Raw genomic sequence first — 21299 nt, forward strand, 5'->3', positions numbered from 1 at the left:
TAGCATCCAGAAGAGCGTGCGGATGGAAATCCCCATTTATGAAGGGTCAAGGAACCCTAAGGATTACACAGATTGGAATCCAATCTGGAGAGTTATTTCCACTTGTATGACATGGACAATGATCTATGTGTGTCATACGCTGAAGCCTGACTTGGCAGACAAGCCAAAATCATCTGGAAGAATGAGACGGAAGCGGTCTGACGCTAAGGAGAACCTTCTCCAACTTGGGAACAAATGTCTAGGCGCCTTAAAGACAAGTATGTTCCTTAAGTTGTACATGACTTGCCTTTAATTAAAATGGATTGACCTTAAGCAAGGGAAGCGTAAGGTCTACGACTAAATCAAGGAATTCGAAGAATTCTGAATGCGATGTATATTTTTGGAAAATCCACAAGTTCAGATCGCATTTTTTCATCCATGGTCTCTGAAGTGACTTAGGCGTGCGAGTGTTGGAGCAGAATCCAGCCACATTCAACCATAGAGCTTGATCGAGACTAACGAATACTCTATAGACAACGTTACTCCACAACCATCGGTTGTCCCACGGACGACAACTGTGAACAACACTGCAGCTACTGCTATTAAGATCGTGAGTAACACGGGGTGGATGAAAGGGAATACCATTGCCCCTAGGGTTACTCCACCACTGGTTACAACGGTGACTGTGGCACAAACCGCATTATCAGTTGTGTCCACGGCTCGAGCTCCTGTCGCTGCCCAAGAACCCATGCAATGCTTCAAATGCAAGGGTTTCGGACATCGACGAACAGATTGTCCATCCCTACTGCACATGGACATACATGGGAACGTGGTAGAACCCTTACTGGAAAACGACTTGGAGGTCGACGAGTTTTTGGGAGAACTTCCAGAGGAAGAAGGGTACGATGAGCCCTTGGATTATATCCAGATCATACCTCTAGTACCCGCGCGCTAACCACCAGCAGTGAATTTGTGAATTTAGTGGAACGAAACAAAAACCGGTAGCATGAGCTCCGCTCAGACAGGCCCTAGGCGAGCTCTCGTTCCAAGCCCTATAGTGGTGCTTACGACCCCTCGGACCGGGTCCACTCAGCCACGACTGTTGGCCCCCTCCACTGGGTTAAGTAATGGTCAATCTAACCCTACTCCCACGGTCATTCTACCGTCCCCGGCAAACTCAACCGCACACAATCACATTGACTCAGTTGAACAAACTTCTATTTTTTACTTGTACATCAAAATCGAAGGATGTACATTCAAGTTAATAGTTGACAGTGGTAGCTGCATAAATGCAGTATCCGAAGAGACCGCCACGAAGCTGGGATTGCCACTCATTCCACATCCCACCCCTTATAACGTCTCTTGGATAGGCGCTTCAACTCTACCAGTCAGATCACAGTGCTACGTCCCACTTAAGATGAGCACTTATGACGAGAAACTGATGTGTGACATCCTACCAATGAAAATTGGTAGCATCATTCTAGGACGACCATGGTCATTTGATCATGACGTCCAAATTTCTGGGTGGGCAAACACCTGCATGTTCATTATGAAGGTCAAAGACTAATATGGTACCCGTTGACCAAACAAATGAACCTGCCCGCCTTATCCACACCAACTCCTACCCGACAACCCCTGAATACACTAATCACGAATGGATGTATATTTCACTAGCAGCTGGATGAAGACTGAATGAGTACGCGTGTTTGTTTTGCACTGACACTTTCCGTTCCCGCTAAGGAACTCAAGCTCGATAGCCCGACCCCAGAGGTCGCCCAATTGATGGAAGAATTCAGCAAGGTATTCCCAGAGGAATTACCCGGTGAATTACCCCTGATGCGTGCCATACGGCACGCCATAGATTTAGTACCGGGAGCATCTCTTCCGAATTTACCACATTATTGTATGGATACGGCAAAATATGATGAGCTTCATCGACAGTTAAAGGAACTCCTAGCCAAAGGACTAATCCGTGAAAGTATTAGTCCTTGTGTCGTACCAGCACTTCTAGCGCCAAAGAAAGACGGAACTTGGCATATGTGTTGCGACTCTAGGGCGATCAACAAGATCACTGTGAAATATCGATTTCCGATCCCTTGAGTCCAAGACCTATTCGACGATATGGCTGGAGCCACTATTTTCTCTAAAATTGACCTGAAGAACGGATATCACCAGGTCCGGATCCGCCCGGGAGATGAATGGAAGACCGCTTTCAAGATTAAAGGCGGTCTATTCAAATGCAACATGATGTCATTTGGGCTATCTAACGCCCCGAGTACTTTCCAAATATTGATGAATGAGGTACTTCGCCCATCCATCGGAAAATTCATCATCGCCTATTTAGACGACATTCTCATCTACAGCACCAGCAGAAATGACCACTTACAGCACCTACCAGATGTGTGCTCCGCACTACGACGGGAAAAGCTCTATGCTCACCCGAAGAAGTGCAATTTTTTTACTTTGGAGGTATCATTCCTTGGGTTTATCCTATCAACTAACGGATTATCAGTCGACCCGGCCAAGGTAGAGGCCATCACCTCTTGGCCAAAGTTAAAGGACGTGCACGACATCCGGAGCTTCATGGGACTAGCCACCTTCTACCAAAGGTTTGTACCAGGATTTAGCGAGGTTACTGCCCCTATCACTGATCTATTGAGAATGGAGAAGTTTGAATGGACCCCGGCAGCCGACAAGGCCTTCGAGCTCGTAAAGAGGCTTATGACCGAAGCATAGGTTCTAAAATTACCCGACTTCGATAAAGTGTTTGAAGTCGCCTATGACGCCTCAAGAGTAGGCATTGGAGGAGTCCTCTCTTGGGAAGGACATCCCATTGAATACTTTAGTAAGAAGTTAAACAACACACGCTGGAGATACGATAATTACAATCGAGAATTTTATGTGTTGGTCCAATCATTATGCCATTGGAGACATTACCTCTTGCCATGGGAGTTCGTTCTATATTCGGACCACAGTGCTCTCAGTCTCGGGCACTTATACAATCAGCAAAAAGGAAGCAATTGTCACGCCTGATGGATATCATATCTACGAGATAACACAATTGTAATCCGGCATAAGAAAGGCAAAGATAACGTAGTGGCCGATGCCCTAAGTATACATCCCACAAACATCAATGCGAGATTTTCACATTTGGGAAACTCGCGCTGGAGTCTTGATAAGCAAAAAATAGGGGTGAAAATTACGCAAATTTTTTAGCCCTTGTCGTTGTGAATTTTTGGCTTATGCAATAAAATTTATAAAACTCTACTTAATATGTATAGTGATAAGTATGAGTGTCGTCCAAGGGAGGCAAGTAGGAATTTCAATTTGATTTTATTTTTGGTGTTTTAGATCCTAATTAGAGTGAATTTGATCTTCAATGAGGATCAAGTCACCCTAATTAGGTGAGAATTTAGAGAGGGGGGTAGAAGAGATGAGATGAAAAGAAGAAATGTGGGCTCTAGATTGAATTAATTGATCCAATTGGATGGATCAAAGAATTCAATTAGAGAGGTTGGAAGAAATTTTTGATTTAAGTTTTGGTTGGTTTTGAGAATTTGCTAAATCAGAAATAAAAAGGGAAATCTTAATCTCCTAAGAATTAAAACTAAATTTTTTAGAGTTTTCTTTTGGAATGCAATTGAATGCCAAGGTAAATCCCTCAATTTCTCCTCTCAATCCTAATCAGGGCTTGTACATGCCGCTCAAGCCAAGCGATTTAGAAGTTCAGATCAGAATAGAGATGAAGAAACAAACAACTTAACCTAATTCATTCAAAATGCATAAAAGTTCAAATAAAATCAAGGAAAAAAAGTACCAGATACCTTGATCCAAGCTAGAGCTCCTCCCTGTCTTGCAGCTGTGATAGAGCACCATCCAGAATGAGCTCCCCCTCTCGAAATTTAGCTTTTATACTTAGGTTATAGGGTAAAAATCACCATTTTATCTCCGTTTAGTACTTAATATTTATCTATCAATGTAGGCTAGATCTGAATGATCTAACCATACCGATAGAAACAGGGGATCAAGACGAACAAATCCATAAAAAAATCATCTCAATCGGACTTCAGGATCAAAAGTTATTAATAAATCAATTTTAAACCAATTTAATCCATTGGATTTAAAATTGATTTATTTATTAGTTTCGTTTTTAAACGCGCAATGACGTGTCGCTCTCTCATTGGCTGGCGCATTTTGAATCCTCCTTTTTGCAGAAAAGTCCTTAAAAAGCCTGGAATTGCTTTTGGACGCCGCCCAAAAGTAATCGCGTATATGCCCCTAGCGCACTCTCTCTCCTCCGATTTCTCCTAAAACATTAAAAATATATATTAAAAATTGCAATAAAACCCTGAATGATTTTAAATAGGATTTTTACGCCTACCGTGGCGACCGAGAGCTGTTTTCAGGTCTTGTTGCAACGAAACGTTGCAAAAAGGCCCCGAAAAGTCTAGAAATTGCATAAATACATTTTTTTCTCTTATAAATATGCCCTTTTTTCATAGAATAAATGCATTTCTTCTTGAAATAAATCCCCGAAAATTCCTAAAAATTCGTAAAAAATTCTATAAAATTCTAGAAAATTCCCTGATTAATTCCCATGTTGATAAATGTCGAAATAAACTTTTTAATGTGCCATTTTCATCCAAAAATAATTATTTCGAGCTTCAATAAATCCTTAAAAATTCATATAATTAACAGAAAATTAGGGAAAAATCAGAAATTACTTGGAACCATTATTTTTGTGTAAATATATGATAACAACCCAAATTTAAGCCTTTTAAATGCATAAATCATGCTAATAACATGAAATAAAGACCGAAATTAGGGTGTTATCAAGTCTTGAGCGGTCATTTTGGAGTTAACAAGACTATTCAGGAAGTAGAGTATCAATTCTTCTGGCCCTCACTTAAAAGAGACATTGGTAAGGTCAGCTCTCATTGCCTAAGGTGCTCACGTGCCAAAATAACGAAGAAGAACTCCGGCTTACACACGCAGCTCCCAGTGCCAAGTAGACCCTGGGTGAACTTAGCATAAATTTTGTCATAGGACTCCCTAAGACCGTGCGACAACATGACTCGGTCATGGTCGTCATTGACAGATTTTCCAAGATGGCACATTTCATGCCATGCTCCAAGACTTCGAACGCCTCCCGTGTCACACGACTCTTCTTTGACACCATTGTCAAACTACACGGAGTACCAAAAACTAAAGTCTCGGATCGCTTTGGGCCTCATGGGAACCCAACTAAAATTTTCCACTGCTTACAATCCCCAAATGGATGGTCAGACCGAAGTTGTCAATCGTAGTCTTGGCAACTTATTACAGTCCATTGTTGGAGAAAACACTAGCTCATGGGATCTTGTGTTGCCCCGAGCCGAGCTTGCGTATAATTCTTTGGTCAACCGTACTACCGGTAAGACCCCATTCGAAATCATATATGGTCAAACTACCCCGCCAGCCCCTAAACCTCATGCCATTAGAGGAGGAAGGGTTAGATTTTGCACAACATATTAAGAACATGCATCAAAGCATTCATTCTCGCATTGCATTGCAAAATGACAAGTACAAAGAAATAGCTGATAAAGGATGATGGTCCGTTAAGTTTGCAGAGGGAGATCAGATCATGATCCGATTACGGCCTGAGAGATACTCCCCTGGGGTCGCTACAAAATTACACTCTCGTAACTTCGGGAGTTTCTTGATTGCCCAAGTGATCAATGATAACGCCTATGAGGTGAGCATTCCTCTCGAGTGGGGGATTTGTCCATCCTTCAATGTAAGTGGCTTAGAGCGCTACCATCCTACGCCACCCGATGATAAGCCTCACAGCCCCTCGAGCTTCACTAGAAGTGAGAATTATACACACTTGTCACCACCCTTCCATTCAAAACCTATGAGGCCGGAAAGCATTGAGACAATACTCCAGGAAATAATTGATACTGCAGGGGAACGGTTGGACCGCAGATTTCTTGTTCGTTGGCAGGGCTGACCAACTTCAGAAGGCACATGGATCTTAGAAGCTGAGCTGCAACGACTTCGACTGCAGCTAATGCAACCACTCGAAGATGTCATCGGCATCAACTAATCAGATCTCAGAAGACACATGATGGGGGACCATCTCGCCACCAGCACCGAATGACGTCAACAGCCTCTCCGAGCTGCTCGAGCTGATGTCCGTGACTTGTCATTCAAGTACTCCGCTAGATGATACGGCAGTACTTGTTCATATTTTATCGTTTATTTCAATTGTAATTTCATTTCGGATTGTGGACAAGGAATAACGTGTTTTGGGCTCGTCCTTTTTGAACATATTTATTTTGGTTGTTTTGAGAGTATCGCTCATCAAGAGACGGTTCCCTCCAGTTATGGCCAATTGGGCATGCCTTTGACCCTATATAAAGGCCGGCATACCCAAGAGGACATTTTAGAGAGCATTTGACAATTGAAGTTGAATTGGAGTTTTTCTTTCTTAATTTCCATTATCGTCATAGATAGCCAGTAGGGAGATCGTGGGAAGATCGTGGCCTTCTCTCCACAATGCATTTCCGTAGATCGACGCCAGCGCCCTCCCTTTGTTCTTCTTCATTGTCAAGAACACTCGTTCTTTAAAGTTATTGCTCAAGAATCGCCCAAGAGAGTCCTTTTGCTTGGAGAATTTTTGGTCGTGTTCGTCCTCTGCGGTCATCGCCATCATCGCCCATTGCTCTGCATCCTGACCGAGTTGTCGCTGACCCGCTGTCCGCGCTATCATCGACGTCGACAGTTATTGCCCTCGCTTTTTGGAATCTCTTCGCCTGAACGTCCAGGAACCTGCCAATTCTTGGAGTAATCACCGTTCTTGAATTCCTTGGACATTCCAACGCCCCGGAAACCTTCATCATTTGGATCTGTGTGTGCCTGCAACTTCCGCCCCTCAGGCGCCCCATCGCGCCGCTTCTTGCCGTGCGACCGCCACCCGTGCACGTCTCTGCCCTGTGCGCCGGCCGCCCAGCTGCGCTCGTTCCGCCATGCACGCGCGTGCACGCCTCCACCCCGTCACGCACACGCGTTCTATCGCTCATGTGCATGCGCCCACCGCCAGCCGTGTGCACGCACACGTGCACCCGCCACACTCTGGCGCCCTGTCCAAGCCCGCGCCTAGTTCACGCATTCGGCCCGTTGACGTGCCCGCTCCTGAACGGATTGACTGTTCGGTTCTGCTACGAAATCGACGGGGACCAAACCCATCAGGTTCTATCGTCTTCTCCTTCATCGCAATTCTATTATTATCTTACAATAATGATGATTTACATTCCGTGCCTCGAGAGTTAGGAACCATCCTCGTCAAATCAAACACACTCATCCTAGTGAGAGATAGGATCTTCTTGTGGTAAAACGCTAATAGTTTACTAAGGAGGATTGGACGCCGATGGGTAATTGAATTTACCCCTCATCTTGTCGCGTCTAATTGATCCCAAGGGACATTGGGAAGTCGATTTCGACTCAATCGAACTTCACTGATTTCATCGATCGTCTGACTTTAATAGTTCTTTCTCAGTACTTGTCATTGACTCTTAAAATTTGCCACATAATATTCTGCATCCATTTATGTTCATCGTCTCTCCCTGTGTTGTAATACGTGTCGTTCGATCCGGGTCGACTACGTATTACATCACAAATGTGGGCATATTAAGTACTAGAGGATCATTTAATTTACGGTGGAGTATATTTTGTGATGTTAGGAAGTGCTTGAATCCATAGGTCCATTGAAAACATATGCTAGTTGAGGGACTTGTGCCCTAATGAAGTGTTGTAGAGTTATCGACCTGATTGGAAGAAGAGTGATAGTCAGCTGAAAAAGACCACCAGAGGAGGCACCTGAGATGTCAAGAATTTGCCCACCATATTCATAGATCATGACTAGTGGTAGATGAAATGACCTTAGGATGGAGCACATCCACATACGCCATGAGGGGAGGTGGAGTTGATGTGCAGGCCACTGGAAAATGATGCAGGGGTGCTAGAACAATGTGTGAGGTGCTGGGAGGGTGCATGAGAATTGGGAAATGCCTACACATGAAGACTACTAGGGGGCCACGCATGATGGGTCGCATGGTAGAGGTCTGTAGTAGTAGTGGTATGCACGGAGATGATAGTGGCGATATTAATAAAAAATTTGTTACATACACGAATCAAAGTGTTATTTTAATGGATAATTCATCATCTAAGTATGCAATTATGCTTATATTGCAATGGAATACAAAATTTACATGAATTACACATTTTAGTCCCCTCATCCATCATTTTATTCATTTTGTGTGTTTATTTTGGGATACTAACCCTGTTTGAATGATTTGAAGTAATATTGTTTGTTTCTCAAATTTCTAAAATAGTATAGTAGACTAATGGAGAAAACCTGCTCAGAGTTACCTGGAAGAAAAATAGCAGTTTACTCAGATTGGACCCAACCTATGCACAGAGTAGACTAATGGAAAAATTTTGGAGTAAAAATGACTTGAAATGAGAGACATACGTTGATTTCGATTTTCAGGTGGTTGTGTGCAATTTTCCATATTTTTTTATGCCATAAATATATGAACCAATGGTATATCACATTAGCCAAGAGATTATAGCGTGTTTCACAAAGTATGCTAGGTATATGGCATTATCCACTAGATAATAGAGTGCTCACAAATGGTTAAAGGTACAAGGTGTTGTCCAATTGGTAATAGAGTGCGCTGCAAAATATCTTAGGTACATACCATTATCCAATGGATAATATAGTGTGCCTCATAATTCAAAAAAGGGACATTGGCGCACCGAATTAGGATACGACATGCGTCACATCAGGTGGAACATTTGATCAAGAGGCCCAAAATGCTCGAACTTGAAACGTGAATAATTATGACCCACATCTCTAATTGGGCAAAAATTTTAATGTCAGCTTCACTATAACATTCTCTTACATTTCATACAGTATGATCATCATTTTACAAGTTTTTGAAATGACCAAAATGCCCTTCTAACCCTAAATAGCCTCTATAAGAACCTAAAATTTCTCTCTCCTTGAGGATTTTTCCTTTCCTCTTAGAAAGAGGCTCCCAGAATGAAAAGAAGAGGTACAAGGCCCATTCTGTCCATTGTTTATGCTTGGTAGTGTCATGCAAGCAAGATTCAACAAGGAACACGGTCCTAGTGAGTCTAGCATCACCCACCTAGGATGGGCATGAGACAATGTGGTTTGCGTGAGGACTCAGACCCTTATCAGGCTTGTAATCTCTTTGATTCCAACATTAAATGTATTTTTCTTCTCAATTTATTTTTATTTAAACATCTCATTACAAAAACCGTCCAACAATAACTATCATGTCTCTTCTCCCAATATTCTATGTGATTCCTCATTTCTATCACCAAACTCACTTCAAACCCCTTAAAAACTCACTTCTTATATCTTATTATATAATATTTCTATCTCATATTATCGGCCATTCTCTTATCTTTCACAATTCCTCATCTCTCACCTAAAATCACCTTCCAATTATCATTAGTATTTATCTTTCGTCAGTTAGAAATCATATAGTCTCATTAACCACGCTCCCTGAGGATTGACCCTTGCTCGCACATTGTACTAAGTGAGGAATACAAATGTATTCCATGACACTTTAATGAAAACAATGATATAACTAAAACACTTAAAATTCAAGTTCATTAGTGACATCAGAATGAGAAGTTAGAGAATGCATCACATGGGATCTCCCTAGGGAGGAGCATAGATGGAGGAGAAAGAAAGTGGCCATCAATGAGGAGAGCCATCGATGAGGAAGGAGGCCTCATTCTACAAGCAGTAGTGGTGAGAGGAGAAGCCCTAAAGCTGCTACCATATTCAGAAAGGGAATAAGAAACCCCAATATAACTGAAAGAAAAAGAATATTACATGTGCTTATATAGAAAGGAGGATAAGGAAGAGAAGAAAAGAAAAAAGAGTTTTAGAAGAGGAGGAAGAATAGGGACATTGGTAGAATAATTCCCCAATGGGCCTACTCTAACACACACTAGTTCATGTATTGTTATCATTCATTTTTCATGATTTAATACCTTAAAGCAATAATTATATAATATCAATATTCGTTGATAAAATACAATGCTAGGAAGATGTCAATTTTTTGGATTATTCTGCCAAAAATTGGGGTATCTTTTTGGATCTTTTGGATAATGTTAGGTATTTAATCTAATTTTTTTGATCTCATATGTTCAGGAACTACCTGCTTATTTTGAATATAGTTTTGGAATTGTTTAACATATAACTCAGAGATATATTGATTTTTTAAATTCAATATATATTCTGAAAATTATGTAAAATTTTAAATTTGATGGAGGACCATTCAGTTGATCGAGCTCCGACCCATCACCAGCCACCTTGCAGATTATGAGCCGACGTGAAGAACCCACACTTCCACTATCAGGTTTGAGAAACAGCATCATCGTCTTGCGTCGTGTCGTGTGTCTTTATGTAATTTTATTTTTTTGTCATCTTTGGATTGTTGGGAGGCCCCTCCTGCATGTGTTTTTATCTTAATTATGTTAGTTTCCATCTTTAGGGGGGAGGAAATCCATGTTGGGCTTCTTCTCCCCCTAAATAGCCCTATTAAGGGGAAGCCCAATAGGCTTTCCCCTTAAAAGGGGGCCCAATTGGGCATCCCACATTTGCCACTCTTCCTCTATAAAGAAGGGGGAGGGGTGGACGTGGGAAGGAATGCTTGTCTTTGTTTAAAAAATCAAGATCTCGTTTGTGTTATTGGCAGTTATTGTTATCCTTTGGTAGAGTCGTTGTTTTTTGAAAGAAGAAAGAACTGAATAGCTACGATTTGCTTCACACTACATCAGAGTTTCCCATTCCTCTTCGTGGAGACTGAATTTGTTGCCTGCTCAGAGATCCTCTAGTGCTACAGGAACACTGCCCGCGGTGGTTTTCGTGCAATTCAGGATCTCCCGATCCCGTCTGCACTGTTCTGCCGACCGGTTGCTGAGCTTCTCGCTTGTTTCCTCTATCAACATTTTGGCACAGTGACGTCGTAGTGCTAATTGCGCCTTCACGGTGCCTCCTGCGGCACTCCTCTATGCTGATGATTAAACTTGCCTTTGATTGCCGTCCCATTCCCACCCCCCCCAAAGAAAGATATGTTATTTGAAATTTCCATAACTGAATGGTTAATTTCAGTAGGCGAAGAAGTTTAGCCTTTGCTTTCAGCACCGACTAGTCACCTATGCCATGCGGAGTCTTTGACTGCGATATCTTCACTTTCTCAGTTGTTTCTGAAGAACAAGATTGAAGAGGACTTTCTGCCCCCTAGAAGACCTTTCCGCCGCCGCGCATTGCTTCACCGGTGACAGAGGAACCTGTTGATACGTATCATTCCAGCTACAACTTCCTCTCTTCTGAGAATCTCTTGTCGTGGTCTCGACTTGAATTCTCTTACTCCACGATTGTTAATAAGGGGTTCCTCCTTCCGCCAAAGCCCACTCCCTACTTCTCTTGACAATATGACCAGGAGAAGTTCCAACTCTCTTGACTGCTGAATATTACTACTGCCCCAAGTTGATGATACAATCGTTCCCCTCTTGCTTGCCCTTTCGCGCGAGTGCACGGGACCTCCATGCAGCTACTCCGGCTTCTCCAGATCTGACTATTTGTGTTTCATCACACGACATATCTACTTAGCACTTCATCCTGCGACACGCTATTCTGAACCTCTCTTGTCAAGCAGTAGTAGCAACAGTCTCCATCTAAAATGTTTGGGTTTTACCCATAGGTTCAATGACCTCCGAACACCCACGAACCCAAGTTCTACCTTCTCCCCGCTTTTCTCAGTATTATTATCTCCCTTAGTGTCGTCCTCGCGTACTCCTCTGCCTCGAGAGAATTTAAACGTGACTATAGTATTAGCAACCCACTCGTTCGTGATAGAGAATTTTCTTTGTCGGTACTAGACCCGGCCATTCTCTTGATAGTGTGGACACTATTGGACAAAGAACATCCCCCCCCCTCTATGTCGTCCCTTAGATTCAGTGGTCTGTGCATTCCGTTGGGGGGCGGTAGTTCGTACAGAAGTAAGCGACGCAGTAGTCTGTGTATCGGTGGATGGGTTGGCCATGTCGACTGATTGAGTGGTGGCTATGGGTGGCTCCTCTGTTGTACATATACATCCGGGACGCGGACGGGATGATTTTTTCGTCCCGAGACGAAATATCGTCTCGTCCGAGGTCTCCGGACGACTTATGTGACGAAATTCGTCCAGTGGCCACCGGACGGGATGGTTTTCGTCCCGTGAGATGAAAAAATCGTCCGTCCGGAGACCCCCGGACGAGGGACGGACGAATCTGGGCATAAAACCGCTGGATTCACATCCGATGGTTGAGATGTTGCCACGTGGCATCTGTAGTACAATTTATAATATATTACAATATATCTTTTTTCAAAAAAAAAGGGAAACACAATTGACTAAGATTGAAAAAATCGTCTCATCTAAACATGAAAAATAACATGCTCAAAGTCAAAATCCAAGGATTATAATTTCACCACATCGCTCTCACCAGACTCTACTCCGCCGTAGCCTTGTTCCCCACGTACACGTACGTGAGGCCGCACTTTCCGCAGTAGTATCGGTCATGATGGTGCGCCATGAAAGCACCGGCACCACACTCGGGATTAGGGCACTCTTTGCGAAGCTTCACGATCTTCCCGCTGTTGTCGACCTTGTAGAACTGAAGAACGGCGAGCTTGACCTTCTTCTTCTTGTGCTTGATCTTCTTCGGCTTGGTGTAGGTCTTCTTCTTCCTCTTCTTCGCACCACCGTGGAGGCGGAGCACGAGGTGAAGAGTGGATTCCTTCTGGATGTTGTAGTCGGCTAGGGTTCGTCCATCTTCGAGCTGCTTACCGGCGAAGATGAGACGTTGCTGGTGGGGGGGAATTCCTTCCTTGTCTTGAATCTTCGCCTTGACATTGTCGATTGTGTCGGAGGATTCAACCTCGAGCGTGATCGTCTTCCCCTTCAGAGTCTTCACGAAGATCTGCATCGCAACAATCCTCCCCAGCGGCCGGTGCTGCTGCTCCCCGAGAAATATGAAATTTATTATAATATATTTAAAATATATAACGTGTTTTTCGTCTGGGATGAAAAAATTCGTCTCGGGAGGATTGGACGGTACGAAAAATCGTCCCGAGATAATTGGACAGGATGGATTTTTTGTCGGTGGACGAAAAACCGTCCTGTCCTTCGTCCCTGAGATTATGTCGGAGGTAGGTCGGGACGAAATCTGCCCCGTCCCGTCGTTCATCCCTGTCCGAGACGATCCGGATCTATAGTTGTACACAAAACAGTAATGCTCACGACTAGCGTCGCCATGTTCGATGCAAGGGAAGTGGATTGCAACCTTTCTGACCCAACGACCATTGGCGACGAGATCTTTGTAGTGTTGGCGGTGAGGCTGGCATCAGAGACGGTGCAGCTGGCGTCTGGTGGACTGTCCCCTCCAACTGAGCCTCCCTGGGCTGCTGAACCCCAACGGCCGATGGGCCATGTTGGGACCATGGGTTCTCTGAGGTTGGCCTTGGGCTCACGGGTCATCGATTGGGCTGAAGGGGCCCCAATTGTGTGTGGCTCTTTAGGACCTTCTTGGTCCACCTCTTGACATGACACACCGCTTCCGGTCGTGGGCTCGCATTTAGATACCACCATTGTTGCCCTACAAACCATCTTTATAGAATGGTTTTGGGACGATTTATCCATAGCAGGCATGGGGGCCTCAGCGACCTTGGTGAATTCAGTGCTGGCATTGGTGTCAGCGTCCTTCTCTGGCAGCTGTGCAAGAAGCCCTTCAGGTGCATCCCCTTTATCATCTTCTTCTATCGACGCTAAGGCGGTGGTCTCTAAAACAAGAGATATGTTGATGGCTTGGTTGTGGATGAGACATGCTTGGTCTAGGTGTGTGAGAACAAGCCCGAGCATTTTTGCAATGCGGTCAAAGCAATCGGCGATGAGTGCAGCAACTTGGCGCTCGAGATACTCCAGCCTGGACGAGACAAGATCGGGAGCCATCGGATAAGGATCCTTCGGCTCTGATACCGATTTGATGCAGGGTGGCTCACAAACGTGGCTCGGAGAGAGAGATTTAAAAGGGAGAGAAAGAGAGGGGGATTCAAAGGGAGAGAAGTAGTGCAACTGTGAGAGGAAGAAAGAAGGTGTTTATGAGAGAGGGAGAAATAACGGGAAAGAGAGAGAGAGAGAGGGAGAGAGAGAGCTGGTTATAATGATCGTGGCTGAGAGAGATAACGGGAGAAAGAGAATGGGAACGAGAGAAAATAAAGTGAGGAGGAAATAGAGAATGAGAGAGCGTGAATGATAGAGCGTGTGAATGAGAGAAGGATTAGGCGACGGAAGGAAAGGGAGCAGGCAGCAGAGAGAGAGAGAGACAGGGTGCGCGATAGAGAGATAATGTCAGAGAGGGAGCACGAGAGAGACAGAGAGAGAGAGAGAGATCTAAAGAGAACTAGAAAGAGAGTTGATTGAGAGAAAGAACTGGAGAGAGATACGATTAAGAGAGAGGGTCCGATAGAGAGAAAGAATGATGGATAGAGGGAGAGAGACAGCGCGATACAGCAACTGTGAGAGGAAGAAAGAAGGTGTTTATGAGAGAGGGAGAAATAACGGGAAAGAGAGAGAGAGAGAGAGAGAGAGAGAGAGAGCTGGTTATAATGATCGTGGCTGAGAGAGATAACGGGAGAAAGAGAATGGGAACGAGAGAAAATAAAGTGAGGAGGAAATAGAGAATGAGAGAGCGTGAATGATAGAGCGTGTGAATGAGAGAAGGATTAGGCGACGGAAGGAAAGGGAGCAGGCAGCAGAGAGAGAGAGAGACAGGGTGCGCGATAGAGAGATAATGTCAGAGAGGGAGCACGAGAGAGACAGAGAGAGAGAGAGAGATCTAAAGAGAACTAGAAAGAGAGTTGATTGAGAGAAAGAACTGGAGAGAGATACGATTAAGAGAGAGGGTCCGATAGAGAGAAAGAATGATGGATAGAGGGAGAGAGACAGCGCGATACAGAAAGAAGAGAGAATCCAAGTGCGATTGAGAGAGTAGTACGGGCGAGAGGGAGAGAGAGCGTTAGAAAGAAAGAGATAGAGAGAAACAGAGATAGGGCGGGGGAGAACGCAGAAGAAATAGAGAGAGATACAGTGAGAGTGAGCGCAGCAGGGAGAAAGAGAGATAGACGAGTTACTTAGAGACAGAAAGCATGAGAGAAACAGCGATAGAAAAGAGGGAGAACGCCAAACAGAGTGTGACGGAGAGAGGGGTAGTACGAGAGAAAGAGAGAGAGAGATTTGAGATAAAGAACGTTAAAGAGAGATGATTGAGAGAGAAGGGGAAGAGCGAGGGTGAATGAGAGGAAGATCTAAAAAGGGAGACGATTGAGAGAGATAACGAGGAAAGAGAGAGCGATTGAGAAATAGCGAGAAGGAGACATGTTTGAGAGAGAGAACAGGAAGAGAGAGGGCGAATGAGAGGGAGATCTAGAAAGAGAGACGATTGAGAGAGAGAGCGGTCCGTCGAAAGATAAAGAACGGCCCGATAAAGAGAAGGAACGATGGAGACGGCAGCAGGAGGGCCCCCCCTCAGCGGCGGCTGCGGCGGCAACTTCCGGCGATGGCGGCGGCTGAGGAAAACCTAATGGGCAAAATCTTCTCGAAGGAAATCTTTCTTCAAATCAAATTCACCATCTAAACAATGAAAGTTTTGGGATCTTATAGATCCATAGAGGGGAAGAAGAAAGTGGGAAGCCTGGAGAGAAAGAGGATGGCGGCAATTGCTACTCCAATGGCATCGATCATCCACGAACGTGGGATCGTTCGTCGTGCAGTCTTCACCACATACATATTTTTGGGCGTTGAGAACTGTGTCGAGTCGTTTAGATGTGTGTATGCCATATTTTTGGAGAATATTTTCAATAAAGCTCTTGTGTAAAATATGTAAGATAAAATTGAGAACTATAAAAATGACTGAATGCCTAATACATTAGAGGCTTCAAAGAGATAAACTCAATTTTACTTAAAAATAAATTACTGGTGTTTAAAGTAGGATTATAATATTGGTGGCAAGTGGTATGCTATCCACATACGACGCAATACACATGCTTTTTATCTCATTTGACTTATCATATATTCATAATGAAATTCACCACAAATGAAATGCGGTTAAGTTTTAATGAAATTTGTGATATCATTAATGAGAAGCTTGTTTGAACCCACAAGGAAATTTAATTTGGATACCATTCATGTGTGTCCCGAGTCATAAAGTTTTCTAGTTGCACATTATAAATGGTCTTGTCAATGACTTCATTTATAAATGCGGTGTGCACCTATATCTCAAATTCCAAATGTGATATTATTAAGATTATACCTTGTAGGAGTATTTCCATTAAACTAAAAATAAAGTGATATAACTGATATATTCTCATTGAGTAAATCCATTTGTGAAAAATAACATTTTTATATCTTTACATATTACCCTTTGAATCCTTTCTTTTTTATCATGTATATATGACCGTCAGGCTTCACACCTTCAGCTAATATCACGAGAATCAATAAGTTATTTTATGTCATGGATTCAATCTCTTTCTTCATGTCAATTATCCACTTTAGAGAATTGGAACTCCAAATTGGTTGTTTTAAGTTTTGAAGGTCATATGTTTGAGTCAAAATCATCCTAAGAGAATGAAATACAATCCTCTAGAATTCCATTTCCATTTCTCCAATGGATATTCTTAGTGGAACTTAAATCTGAGGTTGTTGAATTTATCTACAAGTAGTAGGGCTTACAAGAGCATTATCTTGACTTGGATTTTCTTTTGGATGAAAATATCTGAATATTAAAGTGTATTTCACCTTATCTCCCCCAGTAGTGTCAACATTTTTCAAAATGAGCCAGTAAATAGAGGTTACCATCAATTATAAACAATATAATCAGTTATTAATGTTCAATCATCTCCCCTAGTATATAGAGGTTACAATAAATTCTAAAAAATATAACTCTAAGAAACTGTGCCAAATTAGTTGGAAAAAAATATATTATTTTTAAAAAAATGTTGTACAATTCCATGTCTTCTTCAATATTCATATTTAGTGTTAACTACGATAACTTATGTCCCAAATATGAAGCCCTCTTAGTAGGCTGGACCAACAAGAAGAACAATGTTCCCCATCTATTTCATAAGAATAATAGGATGCATCATGTTGGGGAAATTCTATGACAAAAGGACAAGCAATAGTTACTTTAACTATGGTTTAAAAGATAACTATAAAGGAAAAACAATAGAACATGAATGTGATATCACAAGGAAAGTAAAAACATTCACTTATTTCACTTCCTTGAGAGGATTGTTAGTTTAAGTGGCCAAAGAATAACCTAAGTAGGGGGGGGGGGCTGACCTGCACGCCATCATCCTGCTGCTCGTCGGCAGATCTTGGATCAGAGTGTCACCCTTTCAAGAAACTAATTCTTGAGGAAAAAACCGCCCAAGAACACCCATTTCTTGGACACTATCTCCATCGCAGCCCAACACGTCCTGGCGCCACCGCCCGAGCAGCGCGCCATCCGACCGATCCCCCCCCCCCCGTCAGCCAACGCCCCCGTCACGCACGTCCACACCGACCCGCCTGCCTGCCACGCGTGCTCGAGCGCAGCCGCTCCTGCCCGTGTGCGCCAGAGTGTGCTTGCACCATCCGCATATCCGAACACATCACCCACCTGGATCCTTGCGTGCACCCGCGCGCCCGCGTGCGCCGTGCGCGGTTGCGTGCTAATGCCCGCGTGCGTCGCCTGCTCACGAACCTGCGGTGCACAGTCAGCGCACCAATTCGCTAGACGCTGGCGACCTGTTTCTTGAGCAACTCAACCCTGCTGAATGAGACGTGCTCGCCAATTCATCTGCATCTCGGACTTCGCTGCCACCGATCTGAAGAAGTCAACTCCGAGACTACGCTTTAAGACCATTTCCCCATTGCCATGGATGACGGACCTTGCCCATACAGATTCTATCGTTCCGCTTCGTTCGCAGCTAAACATTACTTCTTTCAGTGATGTTGAAGTGTGTTCCCATTGCCTTAAAATGTATCGCATCATGATAGGATTAGCCCTCAAATATTGAAAGACAGGTTATCTCCTTGCAATACTGCTCGACCTTGTCGATTGGGGTTTGGACACTACAGGGTATTCATAATACCTAGAGATGGACGTGCGGTGCGGTGCGAAAATTCACACCCAGTGTGCGAATTTTGGCACGCACAAAACGGCCTGTGCGGTGTGCGGTGCGCTTTTGTGCGGAAAAGCGCACCGCACAACGCACTAAATTCACACATTTTTAAGGATTTTTTAAAAAAATTAAATACGATTTGGAAAATAAAATAACTATATTTAATTCTTAATATAAGTGGTATAATTACTATGTTTAATTATTAATATAATTAAAAATTAAAAATTAAAATTAATATGATGCGGCGGCAGCGTCAGACGATGGGCCAGGGCGGCGCCGCCGTGTCGCCCAGATGGCGTCGCCGGAGAAGACGGTGCCGGCAAACACGGCGGTGGTTGGACGGGAGGCCGCGGGCGGAGGAGGGTGGAGAGAAGGCGGGGGGGGATGGCGGGGAGGGCCGGAAGGGGGGCGGGGACGACGGGGGCAGTGGGGGGGGGGGAGGGGGGGCGGCGAGGCGGGGAGGAGGCGGAGCGGCGGGGCAGGGGAGGGAGGCGGAACGGCGGGGCAGGGGGGCGGGACGGCCAGAGCTGGGCTAGAGGGGGAACCCGGAGGGGGAGGCAGGGGGCCGCCCGGAGGGGGCGGGGGCTAGAGGGGGCCAAGCGGCGGGGACAACCAGTAGATAGGGAACGGCACGTCCGGGACGTGACGCCCCAGACGTGACGGGACGGTGACGGGTTGTGACGAACGGTGACGTGATGAAATGTTCGTCACGTCACCGTCATGTCACTCGTCCGAGGATTTTCAAAAAATCCATCACCGTCACGTCACTCGTCCTCCCCTTCTCGTTTCGTCACGTCACCGTCACGGTGACGGCATCACCGTCACTAGTGACGGAAAATTCCCGTAATAGAGATAGAGAGAGGGGATTGCAAGAGAGGGACTGAGAGAGAGAGATCAGGAGAGAGAGAGAGAGAGAGCGAGAGAGAGAGATCAGGAGAGAGAGAGAGAGAGAGCGAGAGAGAGAGAGATCGGGAGAGAGAGAGATCGGGAGAGAGAGAGAGAGAGATCGGGAAAGAAAGAGAGAGCGAGAGAGAGAGAGAGAGAGAACGAAAGAGAGAGAGAGAGAGAGAGAGAGACAACGAAAGAGAGAGTGAGAGAGAAAGAGAGAGCGAGAGATGGAGAGAATGAAAGAGAGAGAGAGAGAGAACAAAAGAGAGAACGAAAGAGAGAGAGCGAGAGAGAAAGAGAGAACGAGAGAGGGAGAGAACGAAAGAGAGAGAGAAAGAGAGAGAGAGAGAGAGAGACTTATTAAAACTCCGTCACAGACGTCATCCATGACGGGTTATTCATTGATAAGCTCAAAAATTATGTTTATATGTCGTTATTTAGGGAGTTTTTTTTTAACTTAATCACTAAATTTATATATCCCTTAATACTTGAGTAAGGGGTCGATCCTAGGGAGGCGATGGTGAATTCAGTTTTTCTCTACTTAGGGATTTTTTTTTTCTCTAATAAGTTTTAATAGCTATGATTTTCTAACCTGTTTTAATAAATTTTATCATTAGCTAGTGCTCCTTCATAAGAATTACTAACTAATCTTCTACGAAGTTGTTTAAGTATCCTCAGCTTAGCAAAAATCTAGATCGATTCTCTTAATGAAAGTTTTACTTGTTTACTTTACTTTAATAGTTTTTTTATTTATTTATATTCCTCCTTTTTTATTTTGTATTTCACTCAGTAATTATTTAGAGACGAGAGTTTATCCAAATCATTATCACCAACATTTTTATAAGGGCTGATCTTATTTTCTTATGACTAGAGACCCTAAGGTAATTTTTTCTAACGTTTTAGATTTTCTTTTATTATTTCACGGATTTAAGACTGTAAAACGTATTTTTATTATATTTTTATTTTATCCAAATTCGTTTGAAATTGCAAAAATATCCCAAATTAGCAAATCGTGAATACGATTCCCGATTTGCTAATTCAAGATTTTAGAGATGAAATTGGATGATTTATTGAATGAATATGGTAAGAAATTGTTAAATCCCACTCCAGGAAGACTAAATGAAATAAAAACTAGCTATGATTTACGAACGACGCTGATTAGATTGAAAATGAAAGAACAACGGCGAGCAAAAATGAAAAGACGAATTTGGGAAAATCATGAACAAAATACGGTGTAAAAATCAAACAGAAATAACCTAGATGATCCAAGAAGAATTTTGACTCAACTGGAACAAATCCCGCGCGACGAACGACGAATTTCCCGTGATTTTGTGCTTCGCTTTGAGGGATGAATACGGCGACGGATCTGCGAAATTTCAGTCCAAATCGAGCTCCAATTCACTCCAGGTGATTCTTGAGTCTTCAAGGAGGCTAGGGCTTCCTTCCTTGAGCTTAACAAATCAAGAACGAGCTCTAATCTTCCGATTTTCTTCCTTTTTATCGCCGCGGGATCGGAAGAAAGTGTTCTTCGCATTCAGTTATTTTTCTAGTGTTCACTGCTTTGTATGCAGGGTGCACGAAAGCTTTGGATTCGGCCACGTGGCGACGTGAAGCTCCGTTCGTCATGTGCACAGCGGGTCGTGCGTTTGAAACGCACAGAAGAGAGAAGACACTCCGTTTAGATCTCTCTCTTCCGATCGGTCCACGACGCCCCGCACTGAAACATGTTAAGTGGACGGCGCGTGCAGTGCGCTTCGTACCGGACGTGATGAGCGACACGCGTGATGCACATGCGTGCGTGTCACGCATCGAAAGCTGAATGCAGCTTTCTGATTGGTTCGGGCTCTCCTCGGTGTGTGTCCCTGCGCACTAAACATCCGATTAACGATTAAACTGGCCCAATAAGGGCCAGTTTTTATTAAAGAAAGTTTTTTAACCTAAAAACGGTTCAAATAAATTCTAAAAATTGTTTATTAATGCCTAAAATGATTTTATTAATTTCTAAAATTCGTTTTATTTATTTATTTTCTTTTTATTTATAGAAATAGGTCAATTAAATCATTTCAATTGTTCTAATCATCATTTTAAATCATTTAAATGTGTAAATTGACCTAAATATTGATTCAAGGTATTATTTAACTTGAAA

General features: G+C 43.6%; 1 protein-coding gene and 1 long non-coding RNA gene across 3 annotated transcripts; both read right to left on the minus strand.

The window, feature by feature from the left end:
* Window positions 1–12440: 12440 nt before the first annotated feature.
* Window positions 12441–15915, minus strand: LOC144701230 (ubiquitin-ribosomal protein eS31 fusion protein-like). 2 transcript variants are annotated; one of them, XM_078572978.1, is made up of 2 exons: window positions 13347–15915; window positions 12441–13062 (listed from the first exon to the last, which is right to left on the minus strand). In XM_078572978.1, exons 1-2 carry the CDS (start codon window positions 14052–14054, stop codon window positions 12556–12558), a joined length of 1215 nt encoding a protein of 404 aa, XP_078429104.1. In that variant the 5' UTR covers window positions 14055–15915; the 3' UTR covers window positions 12441–12555. The 2 variants fall into 2 exon arrangements, with proteins under 2 accessions (XP_078429104.1, XP_078429112.1); XM_078572986.1 differs by having other exon boundaries at window positions 13390–13528.
* A 1366-nt stretch (window positions 15916–17281) lies between these two features.
* LOC144701241 (uncharacterized) lies at window positions 17282–20836 on the minus strand. Its single transcript, XR_013580959.1, has 2 exons — window positions 20441–20836; window positions 17282–18115 (listed from the first exon to the last, which is right to left on the minus strand). It is a non-coding gene; the product is annotated as an uncharacterized LOC144701241 (long non-coding RNA).
* Between the last annotated feature and the right edge of the window lie 463 nt (window positions 20837–21299).

This window comes from Wolffia australiana, chromosome 1, assembly GCF_029677425.1.
Source record: "Wolffia australiana isolate 7733 chromosome 1, ASM2967742v1".
Taxonomy (NCBI): Eukaryota; Viridiplantae; Streptophyta; class Magnoliopsida; order Alismatales; family Araceae; genus Wolffia; species Wolffia australiana.

What these genes read in the sequence shown, in the direction of transcription:
- LOC144701230 (XM_078572978.1), bottom strand. Translation starts at nt 14,054, where the DNA reads ATGGCTCCCGATCTTGTCTCGTCCAGGCTGGAGTATCTCGAGCGCCAA. An exon ending in CGAACATGGCGACGCTAGTC is followed by an intron (nt 13,063 to 13,346) that starts GTGAGCATTACT and finishes CTCGGGGAGCAG; the next exon opens with CAGCACCGGCCGCTGGGGAG.